Source organism: Lithobates pipiens, unplaced genomic scaffold, assembly GCF_037356315.1.
Source record: "Lithobates pipiens isolate NorthernLeopardFrog02 unplaced genomic scaffold, aLitPip1_a1.2 Scaffold_22, whole genome shotgun sequence".
NCBI lineage: Eukaryota > Metazoa > Chordata > Amphibia > Anura > Ranidae > Lithobates > Lithobates pipiens.
This window is the reverse complement of record NW_027507784.1, coordinates 241928209-241943975: the sequence shown is the minus strand read 5'-3', so window position 1 is coordinate 241943975 and position 15767 is coordinate 241928209. Positions and strand designations below refer to the sequence as shown.

The 15767-nt window shown below is 43.8% G+C and overlaps 1 protein-coding gene across 1 annotated transcript in view; it reads right to left on the bottom strand.

Annotated features, from left to right (window-relative positions):
- The window catches only part of ABCC1 (ATP binding cassette subfamily C member 1 (ABCC1 blood group)), an 852279-nt gene that overhangs the window by 738248 nt on the left and 98264 nt on the right, over positions 1-15767 (bottom strand). Inside the window, exon 3 of the mRNA XM_077448931.1 lies at positions 8261-8386. Coding sequence (XP_077305057.1) covers positions 8261-8386 — 126 coding nt within the window. The remainder of the gene's footprint in view (positions 1-8260; positions 8387-15767) is intronic.

Genomic DNA, 15767 nt, shown 5'->3' with positions numbered 1-15767 from the left:
GGGTCTCTTTGGCTGCTTCTCTGATTATTGCACTCCTTACACGGCCTGTAAGTTTAGGTAGACAGCTATGTCTTGGTAGGTTTGCAGTTGTGCCATACTCTTTCCATTTTCGGATGATGGATTGAACAGTGCTCTGTGAGAAGTTCAAAGCTTGGGATTTTTTTTTTTTTTTTTTATAACCTAACCCTGCTTTAAACTTCTCAACAACTTTATCCCTGACCTGTCTGGTGTGCTCCTTGGCCTCCATGATGCTATTCACGGAGGTTCTCCATACCTCCGAGCGCTTCACAGAACAGCTGTATTTATACAGAGATTAAATTACCCACAGGTTGTCTATTTACTAATTAGGTGACTTCTGAAGGCAATTGGTTCCTCTAGATTTTAGATAGGGGTATCAGAGTAAAGGGGTCTGAATACAAAGGCACATCACACTTTTCACATATTTGTAAAAACATTTGAAAACCATTTATCATTTTCCTTCCACTTCGGTGCCACTTTGTGTTGGTCTATCACATAAAATCCCAATAAAATACAATTAAGTTTTTGGCATTTGTGTTTCTATATTGGGTTCATCATGAGACTTGATAATGCTCTACTGCAGGGATATGCAATTAGCGGACCTCCATCTGTTGCAAACCTTCAAGTCCCATCATGCCTCTGTGTGTCATGCTTGTGGCCATCAGTCTTGCTATTCCTCATGGGACTTTTAGTTCTGCAATAGCTGGTGGTCCGCTAATTGCATATCCCTGCTCTACTGTATATCATTTAGGTTTAATGTGAATGTCGGAATGTATCCATGCAACATGTGATGCCATGCGATGAATTCCCTTTGCTGATTGTATTTGAAAGAATTTTTGTTCTCCAAAATTCTGTTAAATAAAAAAAAAGTGTCCGGCAGAACCCTGTGGCAAAAAAAGCATCCGAAGAAGCAGATACATAAAATCTGTAAAAGAAGGACAAAAGTATGCCCTGATGTTTAAGTAGCCACCTTGCAATCAAAGACACAGACGCCCAACATCAGAACGCCTGAGTGGCACCAATGGCCGAGCCCTGTGGCAAAAAAAGCATCCGACGAAGCAGATACATAAAATCTGTAAAAGAAGGACAAAAGCATGCCCTGATGTTTAAGTAGCCACCTTGCAATCAAAAGACACAGGCGCCCAACATCAGAACGCCCAAGTGGCACCAATGGCCATGCTCCAAACGGGGAGGGAGGAACTCCACCCTGATAGTAGACACCTGAACAAACGTTTACAGACCCCAGCAAGCCAAGAGACAGGAGGAGGCCACCAGGCCCTACCCCATGCCATCCATGTGCACCCAGAAGAGGTCAACCCCTGAATGGAGACTGAAGCAGACAATACATAAACCACATCCAAAAGAGCACAAAGCATGCTCCCCGAGGAGCAAAGGCCATGGTCAGGGGGAAGGGAGCCCAATACCCACAATAAGATGGCAATCCGATATTCATGCAACCAATTCAAATAAGACATACAGGACAAGGCTGTCCTCTCCAGCACCTACCAATGATGACAAGGGTGGAGGCTGCTGAAGGATCTAAAGAAACAAGTCCCGATCCTATGGCAGCAAGGAATAAACACCTGACGGACCCATTGGCTGAAAGCACGAAGCAAGGAATTGTTGGCAACTTGGTTGGACACCTGTGGGAACAGAGGGAGTCCTGTCACAGCAGTAGTTGCCAAGGGGAGCCCCCAGAAGGATTAAAACCCCTGCTGCCAACATCCTGTGCACCAAAAGGGAAAGAAGCTTGGAAAAAGAAAAAGCCTAAGTCAGATGATACCGATCCCCCAGCACCCCCAGTGCATCTGTTGCATCTGCCAGAGGGGCCCCCACTCTCACCATGAACCTTAGTCGCGTCAATGGGAAGGTAGACATCAGGCGTGCAATCCCACGGGCAGATCTGATGGAACGCATTCGGTCCCGATCCAGCATTCATCTGGCCAACCAGGCAGGCGATGTACGCCATGGCAACATCTGATGTGATCCCCACCAGGCATCCATGGAGAATAACTGTCAAGCACCTTAGACACAGCCCCAATGCTCATGGCTCCAGGACTTTGGCCAGCAGCTAAGCCTCAGCCAGCAACAGAGCGACCCTGTGCTAAACTCAAACCTAGGACTCCACCCCAGCTGGATACGCTGTTACCTGCCATGATTACCATCCAGAGAGAAGGACCCTGGCCTCTAGGGAGGGCAAAAATCTAAGCCACCAGTGGAGAGAGGTCCAGGACCATCAACCCAGATAGTCAAGTTCACCAAGGAAACAGGAGATTTATCCTAGTTTGCCAGAAAGGCCCTCTGCAAAACCCACATAGTAGACCGCACATATGGGACTGCCTTGAGGGTGGAAACCAGGAGACTCAGAACCAGCACGCATGACCACCAGGAAAAAAATAAATAAATAAATAAAAAACAGAAGGACAAGAACAGTTGGACCTCAGTCTGAACATACAAAACTTGGCAATCAGAATAAGAAAATTCAAATCACAAATAGTCCAGCACTATTTAAAATTTTAACTTTTTTTTTTTTTTTTTTTTTTTAAATAAATGAAAATAAAATCTTAAAAGGAAAGTCCATGTATATGGGCAAAGGGAACGGGGAGTAAAAAGAAGTCCTTAGATGTGATCACTGTGCTTGTAAAAAATGCTTTTCAATCTTGTGCAGATTCATGAAAATACCACCACGACAGTAATACAAACCGCTCACCTTACACAATGGACCCACTGAGCTAACCGGTCAAAACAAGCCTTCACCTCACAAGAGGTTAAGTAGAAATGTAGATACCTTTCCAGAGATACAGCTAATAGTAAACTCCACTGCTCCAGATCACTCATCAAATCTCCCAATCAATGGTGCTTAGGTACCATGTAAGATTAAAATGAAACATGCATAGTGCTCTCTGTATACACCCAAAAGATTTATTAAGTCCAAAAGATTTTACTCACAAAAGCACTATTGTCCTAGTGCTAGGAATAAAAGCGTTTGCTGCGTGCATGTCTCGCAGAGACGATAAGTGGAAGGTGGCTGCAGCTGACATGTTCGGGTCCCAGTGGGCGCGACTTCCTCAATGGTATTCAGAGGCACACAACAGCAGCCCTAACAACCACCTAATTAACAGACATGCGCAGGAATCATCCTAGCGGTGTTAATTGCCATACGGGCATAGAGGCTGATCTCGGCCGTACCACTAGTCAGCCAAAGCCCTGTCATAATTTGACATTCAAGGCAGAGGCTGACCAGCAGACAGAGGAAGCCTTATCCCGGACAAACACACCATAGAGGAGAAATCGTAACGACACCAATAGAATAGAATATATCAAAAGTGCTCTAAATATTACAATAAAAAGTAAAATTAAACTCACTAAATGAGTAAAGTATATTTAAAATAATTATTTAACCGTCAGAGCGACCAACCTCCACGCTACAATATTTAAAAACAGCCTTATGTTTTAATGTTTAAAAGACAAAAAAAAAAGTGTTTGACTCTCTCAACACCCCAACATTTGAGTTGTCTAGGGTCACAATTGTGAAACTATTTAAAATGCTTAGAGACATTATGGGTTATGAGTCCTTTCTTAATATTATTGACGTGTTCACTAATTCTGACATGTAGCGGTCTGGAAGTTCTTCCTACATACTGCAAGCCACACCCGCATTACAACATGTATACAACTCCTGTAGAGGCACACATTATCAACTCTTTAATTTTATAAAGTCTTATTAGTGGCAGCAGCCACAAACTCATTTCTTTTCTTCATATTTCCCCTGGCTTGCCTACAGGTTGGGCATCGCCCACATGTGTAGAAGCCAGTCAGAAAAGAAAAGGGCCTATTCTCTACTTGAGTTGGGGGATCAAGTACTCCAGGCGCCAATCTATCCCTGAGCGTATGGGGCTTTCCTATAAACTGAGGTCTTTCAGGGAGAACTGGACCTAAGGCTCTGTCCTGCTTCAATATTGGCCAATGTCTCTGGTTAATTTTTTCAAACTTTTTGCATTGAATGTTATAATCTAAAACCATCTTCATATTAGTATGAATAGATAGTTGCATTCTTATGTGATACATTAGAAACCAATACCTTCCTATCCATTTTTCTCACCGTTTCCACCTCCTTCTCCAGGGCAGATCTATCGTACCCCTTCTCCTGAAATTGAGACCTGAGACTGGGTAATAAAATCCTCCTCTAAAGTGCAATTGTGCCATAAATGTATGAACTGACCTCTGGGTATATTACACAGCCATTTGGTAAGATGGCAGCTTCCCAGTGGGATAAAAGAATTCTGATCCATCGGTTTGAAATGGTTGGTCATCTTAAAAATATCACCTGAATTACTGATTACTAGATCAAGGAAGACTATCCGCCCAGTACGGATATATTCCAAGATAAAATAATATTTTTTTGTTGGCATTTAGTTTATTCATAAATACTTCTAAACCAGATCTTTCTGGACCTTGAAAAATTGGTAGTTTGTAAGGCCAATGATCTATTTTATATCAAAAAGGGTTTTAAATTACTACAACCAAAAAGGACCTAGTAATACGACCAGCCGATAAGGGAGGAGGATTGGTCATCCTCAGTAAGGCTTACTATAGGAATGTGATGGAGAATTTTCTTGGGGTTAATACATATATTAGCCAAGGATCCAATGCTTCAATTGAAAGAGGAGTTGCATGTCCCGATTGGCAAGGGTAAACATGTTGGGGTTCTTAATAAAAAGGAGGCCTTGCTTTTAGATCTGTTTTTCTGTAGAACTCCCATGATCTATTTTTTTTTTACCCAAGATGCATAAGGATACTGCTAATCCACCAGGGAGACCAATCGTCAATGGTATAGACTCGGCCTCATCTAGACTGGGTCAATACATTGACACTTTTCTCAAACCCATGGTAGTGAATATGGAGGCATTCTTAAAAGATACAAAACCTATTATTCAGATCCTAGAGAGCCTTAAAGCCTCCTCGTTCACTGTATACTATTATTAGTCATGAGGATGCTTTATCCTTGATCCAGTGGGCCTTTTTGTCATCCGACCTGCCAATGAAACATAAGAAATTTATTCTAAGTTGTTTGACATTTTATCTATGGAGCAATGACTTTTGGTATAATAGACAATTCTTTCTTCAGACAAGGGGAGTTGCGATGGGGGCTCAGTTTGCTCCCATTGTGGGCAATTTATGGCCCACTAGGAGGAAAAACGTGTATTCAAAAACAGACGACCTCCTGAACTAGTATGTTACCACTGGTAAATCGATTATCTGATCATAATTTGGGAGGGTGAAAGATCCGGTTTAGAAGAAGTATTTATGAATAAACTAAAATGCCAATAAAAATATTGTTTTATCTTGGAATATATAAGTACCTTGACCTAGAAATCACTAAGGCAGGTGACATTTTTAAGATGACCAACCATTTTAAATAGGGCTGTTACCGATTAAACTTTTTGTGTTCGATCCTTTTGTTTTTTTTTAAATCGATTCATTTTGATTAATTAGAATGCACATACAGATCAAACTACTTTTAGCTGATCTCCTTGCATTGCAACTCTGCATTAGTCAGTGGTAAATGTGGTATACACTATATACAATCACCCAACACTAGTTAGTTTCCACAATCCACGACTTAACTTCACAGTTAACACAAATACGGTTTAAATCCAAACTGTAGCACTGAAGTAATTTTTTTTTTTTTCCCCCACAGTAGAGTGACAATCCCTCCACCTCTAACTAATCGTTCTCACCTTATGGCATGGACCCCTGTGCAAACAGGTGGTCATGCTAGTGGGTATCAAAAGGGTTAACACTGACCATAAACTTCTCTCACGTCTCCTTAGATCTCAGCAAGGACGCCAGGTCATGGGTTGAAAGAAAAGATCTAAGTGCTCACCGCTTAAGTATTAGATTTAATTTTTGTGTTCAAACACAAACTACTCGCATAAAGATGTTAAAAACACAGCATGTATAGCCGACAATCGTGTTAGTTCCATAGGACAGCAGCGGGTGACGCCATACGTAGCTCCTCCCCTGTACGCATTACATTCAATCAGAACTTCTACGTCACCGGACTCGCCCACCCTTCCCTTCGTTAGCAGACGGAGGCACTTGGGGAAGGGGGGAGGAGTCCAGTGACGTTGATGTCCATGACTTCATCGGATCTCCAACGGAACTCCCTGAAGAACCGGAACATGGCGGAGAGAAAGATGAGTACCGAAAAAAATTAATCGATTAATCGAGGAATTAATCTTTAATTTCCACAGCCCTCATTTTAAACCAATGGATCGGAATTTTTATCCCACTGGGAAGTTGCCATCATACCAAATGCCTGTACGATAGATCTGCCCTGGAGAAGGAGGTGGAAACCGTGAGAAAAATGGATAGGAAGGTAGTTTGTGGCAGCTGCCACTAATAAGACTTATAAAATGAAAGAGTGAATAACGTGTGCCACTACAGGAGTTGTATGTTGGAATGCAGGTGTGGCTTGCAACCTGCAGGGGTACACCAGACCAGAGTACTGACTGTACCTATATGCGCTCCCATACTCTGTGGGTACAGGACTGGCAGCTAGGGGAGGTGTTCATTGTGGGAATCCTGTCTGCTTTGATGGGGGTCCGGTTGGAGCCTTTATTGCCTGCTGGGGATGTTTTGGTTTTCTGTTTTTCCCTCAATTTTCCACAGGTGGTTGCACCTTGTGGTTAGCGTGCCCTCTAATTTAGGATGCATCTTGTGGCTTCCAGAGTGGGCTGTGGTGTCTACCATCTTGTTTTTGGGCAGCTGCCCTTCACTGGTATCCATCTTGTAAAAAGGAGTGGTGCCTGTGTCATGCGGGGTATGGCTGCGAATGCAGGGCGGCTGGGGGTGTTGCTTAGTCTCCCTTGTGTTCCCGTCCTGCTCCCATGATTGGCACCTGGCATCATGGCTGACCCAGCACAAAGTTAAAAGTCTGCACATGCTCGCTGGCCAAACTGGGGTGACTGTTGGAACTAGATAATACAGCCCCTCGCCCAGCCCCGTTAATCACTGAAGGGAAAAAAATCTGGAAATTAGAAAGAAAAAAAAAGGGGGGGGGGGGGGGGAGAGCCATGGAACCATAGGTCCCAGCATACGTCCCTACTCCCAAAACACTAGGCAGATATAACTGGCTTGCCTTTAGCAGAGAATGGTTTTACATCAGCTAGGACTGCCCATAGGTGGTGCGGTTTTCTTTTTCAGCCTAGTGTCCTACTCCTGTAGGTGGTGCTATAACCCCTAGATGAGCAGTGTCCATCAATAAACCTTAGAAAAAACAGAACATGTAAACGAGTATGCTTTACTTATGTATGCTGAGTTTTCTGTAGAAAGCATGACATGATTGCAGTGCTTCTTTTCATGCTGGGGCAGTGCAATTTTCGAGACTTAAAAAAAGTCATGCAAGCAGCATCTTTGGGGTGGGTTGAGAGTGCTGTAAAATAGTGCTGCCAAAACTCCCCGCCCATTGCAATGACTGGGCAGTGCTTCCAACGTACCTTAAAAGCTCAGTAAAACGTGACTTTTTACTTTGTTTTTAAGGTAAAAACTGCCCCGCTAGTGGTCAAAAAGAGCCGCTAAATCAGAGCTAAAGTGCTACAAAAACCAGCAGCGCTAACACCTGGGTGTTGCAGTGTGAAAGGGGTCTTAAGGCAATTACACTTCTCTGTTTAGTTCCACTAGGGCAGTGATGGCGAACCTTGGCACCCCAGATGTTTTGGAACTACATTTCCCATGATGCTCAACTACACTGCAGAGTGCATGAGCATGGGAAATGTAGTTCAAAAACATCTGGGGTGCCAAGGTTCGCCATCACTGCACTAGGGTGTTGTCAAAGCCAGGTGGTAAGTATTTATCTATAGTTGCTGCACTTTTTGGTCTGGCTTTGCTGTCCACCAGTGTAGCCTTGATCTTTTCATGAACCATAGCTTGTTTGGGGGGGGATAGGGGGTACATTTTACAAACATAACTATCATGGTTCATTATGACTAACTTGAAATGTTTTATCTGGCCAATCTATCTCTTGACAAATCAACATGCTAATTCCTTCATTACCAATTTGTCATTAGCGGACATTGTCTAGTAGAGAAGTGAATGAGTGAAAATCATTTTAAAACTGTCAGCTGACCATGAGATCAAAAAAAAATAAAAAATAAGTCCACAAACAATGACAGATATGGGTAGCCCATCTAGTTGGATGCAGATTATTTTCTTTACACCCCTGGAAGAAACATCTTACCATTGTTATTCCCAGCACAGTGGGGCCAACGACAAAAACTGGAGCTCGATAAATACTTTGACTCCTTTCCCAGAAAGAATAGAAGAGATCTGCCCAGCAGACCAGCCATAATAAGAACCCTAAAGCCTGCAGAGGGAGAAAAAAAAAAAAAAAAGAAAGAAAATAGATCTCATTACTCCAATGCCAGAAATTATATTTATCAAAAAATAACTGTCTTAACATACCATAAAGAAAAAAAGTAAAAAAAAAATAAAAAAATAAAATAAAAGAAATACAGATGGTGGGATCCCTTGTAAAGGCCAAGATAGAAATGGGTATCCAGAACTTTTGCACAGGTAGAAACTTGAGTCTCAAGATCCAAGACTCCAAAACACTACCATTTGAATTCAAACTCGAATTTGAACTGCAAAGAGGTTTGAGCAGAAATCAATAAAGTGGTTGTAAACCCTCCCCCCACAACTTTGTCCCATGTAAAATCAGCATAAAAACCCTCATGAATACCGCTTGTAGATATCTACTTACTTGCTTAGTATTGTTGTAATCCTTTTTGTTCTTTAGAAAAACGTCACTGAGCATGCCCAGATCTCCCCTGATTTACCGCACACCATGTCTTATCTATCTGTTATCAGGACTTCCTACAGCACACAGCCCAGGAGTCTGCTAATCACTCAAAGCTTCCTTCTACACACCATGTGACATGACATACAGTGTAAACCAGAAAATGGGACAGCAGTACTGCAGTCTTATCAGCTGAAGCTGATAGGACTCACACAGGCAAACACTAGGTAATCAGCACAAGTAAATACTATGAAATAAACAAGTCAGCTATGAACAGGGAAGCAGGGTTGCCATAGAAACGTTGGATTGAGAAGGAGGCTTGGTTAACAGTACAGGAAGTGCTCATGTAAGGGCGGAAATACACTCCACTGTGGACTCAGAAAACAATACTTAAGATGGTGCTGCCTAAGCCCTGGAAACAAGTTTTTTAAAGTTTCTTTAACCACCTTCAGACCGGACCATTTTGCTGGTAAATGACCAGAGGTCTTTTTACAATTTGGCACTGCGCTGCTTTAACTGGTAATTGCGCGGTCATGCAATGTTGTACCCAAACAAAATTTGCGTCCTTTTCTTCCCACAAATAGAGCTTTCTTTTGATGGTATTTGATTGCCTCTGCGATTTTTATTTTTTGCGATATAAACATAAAAGACCGCAAATTTTGAAAAAAAATGATATTTTCTACTTTTTGTTATTAGAAAAATCCAATAAACTCAATTTTAGTCATACATTTAGGCCAAAATGTATTCAGCCACATGTCTTTGGTAAAAAAAAAGTCAATAATTGTATATTTATTGGTTTGCGCAAAAGTTGTCACATCTACAAACTAAGGTACGTTTTCTGGAATTTACGCAGCTTTTAGTTTACGACTGCCTATCTCATTTCTTGAGGTGCTAAAATGGCAGAGCAGTACAAAACCCCCCCCAAATGACCCCATTTTGGAAAGTAGACACCCTAAGGAAATTGATAAGTGGCATGTTGAGCCCATTGAATATTTTATTTTTTTGCCTCAAGCGATTGAATGATGACAAAAAATAATTTTTTTTTTTTTTACACAAAGTTGTCACTAAATGATATATTGCTCACACATGCTATGGGCATATGTGAAATGACACCCCAAAATAAATTCTGCTGCTTCTCCTGAGTACGGGGATACCACATATGTGGGACTTTTTGGGAGCCTAGCCGCGTACGGGGCCCCGAAAACCAAGCACCGCCTTCAGGCTTTCTAAGGGCGTTACAGTTTTGAAGGCCATAAAATGCCAAGATGGCACAAACCCCCCCCAAATGACCCCATTTTGGAAAGTAGACACCCCTAAATTTAGGGGTACGCTAGTGAGACTAGGTAATAAATGGCGGGCCCTGAAACTATAAAAAAAATAACTAACCAACCAGCGTCACCTGTAACAGTTATATGGTGATCACTGGTGAAAGGGTTAACTAGGGGGAAATCAGGGGGCTTTATGCGGTAGTATATGGGGGTCCCTGGCGCTATAAAAAGCTGCGGCGAACCTAAATACCTACCTGCCTAACTAGCGTCACCTGTGACACTAATACAGCGATCAGAAAAATGATCGCTTATTAGGCTGGGTTCACACTGGAGCGATGCGGAAACGCCATGAATCCGCGGCGGGTTCCCGCATCGCATGCCTCCCGGCGGCAGTTCACACTGCCCTATGCGAACTGCTGGGAGTGTCAGTGAAATGTTAATGACACCCCCAGATCAGTTCGCATATCGCAGTGCGATCTGCAAACTCGGATCGCATGGTGTGAACACCCATGCGATCCGATTCTGCTGCGGGCCAAAAAAAGGGTCCCGTGCGAATTTGCGGCGGGTGCGACACGAATTCAGCCATACTATCTGTATGGCTGAACTCGAATCGCACAGAGATCGGATGTGATTTGCACTGCAGTGCGGTGCGAATCACATTCGTTCTCATAAACCACTGCAATGTGAACCCAGCCTTAGTGACACTGGCGAGGGGGGGTGATCACGGGGTTAAACCTTTATTGGGGGGGTTAGGGGGGCACATTAGAACTAAAGGGGGCTAACCCTAACTGCCCTAACAGTTATTACAGTCACAAATGACACCAATGCAAAAAAAAAAAAAAAAAAAGCAATTGGTGTCACTGTGACTGGGGGGGCAGGGGTAATTGGGGGGTGATCGGGGGGGTAAAGGGGGGGTGTGAGTGTGCCTGGCATGTTCTACTGTGTAGTGTAGTGCTTGTGCAACTCACCGATGCTCTCGCCTCGGTGCCGGAACGAAAAATACCGACACGGAGGAGAGAATACATCACTTCCTCTCCTGTGTTTACATTACAGGAGAGGAAGTGATGTCACGGGACATTTTCATTCGTCGGGAGCGATCGCGAGGGGGTGGCCATGAATGAATGGCCGTCCCCTCGTCCGGGATCGCTCCCGAACGAATACCGACCGCCGCAGGCACCGGGCGGGGGCCCTATCGGGCCCCCGACCCGCGGGCAGGCAAGGACGTACATGTAAGCCCTTATGCCTGCCCGTGCCATTCTGTCGACGTACATCGTCGTGCGGCGGTCGGCAAGTGGTTAAACAGTAAGTAATATGCTATTTGGGCTGGATTACAGTGGCTATAGTTTGATAATTACTCATTATAATGGACTAAATGAAAAGAAGCATCAGAGTGGGAGAGTTTACTTCTCTTTAAACTTTTCACCCTCTGTAACCGGAATGATCACTCCTTGAGATAAAAGAGGATTGAGAGCTTGCACATCTTTTCTGTGGATTCAAACAACTGAAAGCATAAAAACGAGGGAAGGGCAGGGGAGGCTCCAAAATGGCAGCCTTTAAGTTGCAGACCAACTTGTCTGCAATCTTCCCCTGCCAAACCTTCATGCCAAATGTTCCCCCACCCAAGCAAGCGGGGACACCTCTTTAACCACCTCAATACAGGACACTTACACCCACATTCTGCCCTAGACATTTTTCTGCGCCGTCACACTATACTGTAACCATGTGAACTTTAGCATTTTATTCACACAAAGAGCATTCTTTTGGTGGTATTTAATAACAAAAAAAAAAAAAAAATAAAAAACATTAACCACTTAACAACCGCCCTATAGCCGAATGACGGCTACAGGGCAGTTTCTTAACTCTGGGAGGCCGTCATAGGACATCCACCCAGAATTCCGCTCTCGCACGCCCCCTGGGGCGCGCAATGGAGAGCATCCGTGACCATCGTCTTGGGAAAAACTAAGGCAGGACAATATCTTCATTCAAATGAAAGCCTGAAAACAATTTTGGCAAAAAACCTGGACGAGGGCGTAACACCACTCTATCCTCATGAATAGCCAAATATGGCTCTTTACAAGAAAGAGCAGCCAATTCTGAAACCCTCCTTGCTGAGGATATAGCAACCAAAAATACCAGCTTCCTTGTCAAAAGGACTAAAGGAATATGCTTTAAAAGGTTCGAATAGCTGTTTTTGTAACACAGATAAAACTAAATTTAAGTCCCAAGGGCTTAAGGGTAATAAAATTGATAAGGCCGAGACTTGGCCCTTAATAGTACTCAGGGCAAACATCATCTCTACGCCCAACTGTAGAAAGGCAAGAATTCTGCCTATGCTATATCTCCGAGGGTGCCAACCCTTGGATTCACACCAGGAAACATAAGCTTTCCAGACTCTATAATATATAGCTCTAGAAGCTGGCTTCCTAGCATTAATAAAAGTAGAGATAACTGACCTGGAAAGGCCACATTTCTTCAAAATGTGGGTCTCAATAGCCAAGCTGTTAAATTTAGCATTCGTAAAGTAGGATGAAATATCGGCCCCTGAGATAGTAGGTCTGGCCTTAGTGGGAGGGGCCATGGACCCTCCACTGCCATCTTTACCAACTCTGCGTACCATGACCTTATGGGTCCCTTATCCTGGACACAAAGTTGACTATCTTTGTGTTGAATCTGGACGCTAGAAGGTCTACGTCCGATGTCCCCCATCTTTGGCAAACAGCCTGAAACACTTGGGGGTGAAGAGACCATTGCCCTGGGAATAACTGCTGGTGACTTAGATAGTCCGCCTGCCAATTCTGTACTCCCAGAATGAAAACTGCGGATAGGCATAGGACATTTTCCTCTGCCCAAGTTAGAATCTGGTTCCCCCTTGGTGATTGCTATATGCCACAGCCGTGGCATTGTCGGATTGGATCCTGACAGGAAAATTCTTTAACCTGGAGGTCCAGGTTTTTAGCACCAGATACACTGCCCGAATCTCTAGGAGGTTGATGGGCAAGACTCTTTCCGGTCTTGACCATTGTCCTTGGACAGTCGTCCTCTCTAGTACTGCCCCCCAGCCTGAAAGGCTGGCATCTGTTACTACTTTCCAGATAATTGGTCTGAAGGATTTTCCCTTCAGCAGGTTCCAGGATAGTAACCACCCACTGAGGCTTTGGGACACTCTTGGGGACAGCCGCATTGGCAAGTCCAAAGCTTGAATCATTTTGTTCCAAAGAGACAGGATACGGTTTTGAAACAGTCTCTAATTGAATTGAGCATAGGGAACTGCTTCAAATGAAGCTACCATCTTCCCCAACAACCTCATGCAAAGGCGAATTGAAGGATTTCTCCTTGACCGGTTCATCCTCATTAGCTCCTGTATGGAGCTGATCTTTGCAGAAGGCAAGAAAACCCTTATCTGGGCTGTCTATGATCGTGCCCAGATACTCCAGCCTCTTTAGTGGCTTTAAGGAGGACTTCTTCAGGTTGAGAATCCAACCCAGATTTTACAGGTAACTGCTTGTAATGGCTACGCCTTGCGAGCCACTGACTGGTCGATCAACAACAGATCGTCTAAATAAGCCAAGATAGTTATGCCCTGTGCCCTTCACCTGGCTAGAGGTGGGGCTAGTACTTTTGTGACTACCCGGGGTGCTGTAGCAAGCCCAAAGGGCAAGGCTACAGACTGAAAGTGCTTCTATTCTACTTCAAAACGCAGAAAGCTGGTGAAGAGGGAATATAGGGACATGCATATATGCATCTCTGATGTTGATGGATGCCAGAAGTTCTTCTCCTTGCAGGATAGAAAGGACAGACTTGATAGGTTCTTTCGCATGGAGTCAATTTCGATTCTGTAGATCTAGAATTGGTCTGAAATCCCCATTTGGCTTTGGCACCGTAAATAGGTTTGAGTAGAACCCCAAACCTTGCTCTTGTTTGGGAATCTGTATGATTGCCCCTTGAGCCTAATAAATCTGTCTAATGCGTGCAACAGGGATTGCCTTTTGCCTGGATCCCTGGGAATGTTTTATCTCAGAAAACGGGATGGTGGAAACTCTCGAAATTCTAGCTTGTATCCTAGGGATACTGTGGAGAGAGTCCATCTGTCCTGTCCTGAATTTCTCTTTGCCAGACTTCTGAGTACCTCAGAAGTCTTCCCCCCACCTTGGTGAGGGGAGATGCCTCTTCATGACTAGGTCTTAGTATTCTCCTTTGCCGACTTGCGGCCCCAAGTCTTTCTTTGTGCCTGGGTTTGACCCTGGGATCTTCCTGTAGAGTATGACGATGGAGGCACCTGCCTAGAGGTGGATGCCCTTGGAGCGGGGGGGAAAAGTTTGTTTAAACGAAGGAATTTTATATTTTCTTTTGACTGGCAAAAGAGTACTCTTTCCGCTGGAAATTGAATGTATTTATCCAAACGATCGCCAAATATTCATTCTCCCTGAAAGGGGAAACTAGTTAGAAGGTTCTTACAATGCGTTTCAGCTGACCAACCCTTTAACCAAAGGGTCATTCGCATGTGTACAAGTACAAGCGCCAGGCGTGATGCCTGGTGAATAGAATCCCTTATAGCATCTATGGCAAAGCATAACGCTTTAGGTAGCTCGGCCAACTCCTGAGCTTGTTGTGCAGGAAGCTCATTGAGAGCATCTGTGAATTGGTACTTTAAGGACTGACAGATGCCTATAGCTGTGATTGCAGGCTGAGTTATGGTCCCTGCTAAGGAAAGAGGATTTTAAAACAGACCTTCCAACTTTTTATCTGTTGGATCTTTAAGCATATGCGCATTGTCTACTGGACAAGTTAAACTTTTATTCACATTGGAAATCGCAGCGTCCACTGCTGGAACTTTCCATCTCTTAGTGAACTTTTCCTCCATAGGATAGAGACCATTATATGATACCATTGTATGCTCCCATTCGGAATAAATAAGCTTTTCTAGTAATGAGTGTACAGGAAACGCATGCAAAGGTTTCAAGGAACCCAAGGAAGAGACCGGACCTTCAGCTAACTCTGTAAGGGGTAGCATGAAAGAGGAGCGGACCATCTCTGTAAGGCTCTGTACTTCAGATTGTGAAGCTGAAACTTCAAGTATTGTTTCCTTCGCAGAGGAATAATCGGCTTGTTTTTCCCAATCATCTGAGGATAATAACTCGTCTTGTCCCCATAGTTTTTTTGGACCCTTCACTGACAGTAAAGAGTCTAAGGTGGAGGAGGGGGATCTAGGATGTTTCCTATCCACTTGGATGGAGGATGCGATTAAAGTCGCTAATCTTCCTTCTAAGCTCTGTAGGGCAGAGGAAAAGGCTTCTTCAGTCACGTATACAGGGTCTGAAGTGTGTGAAGCAGTTGCACCACCGCTAGCTTCCAATGACACACCCTGGCTTGCCATGTCTGATCTCTCAGTAGAGGATGACCGTATTAAGGCATGACTGGGGTTCCCAGTGTGGGGGTGACACCTTAGGTACCTTTATGGTAGGTCTGGAAGACATAATGCCAAGTACAAAAGCAGAGGTACACACAAATATTTGCTTGAGAATATTTCTAGCAAAACAATGTCATCATAACAGTTCTTTTTTGCTGCTAAGACAATAGTTTTTTCCTGTACTGGAAATGCCTGTTTTACACCCTTACGTGCCCAACGCTCTGATGTCTCCTAGTGTGACAGACTCCTCTCTTCAGTGGAAAGATTCTCTGTA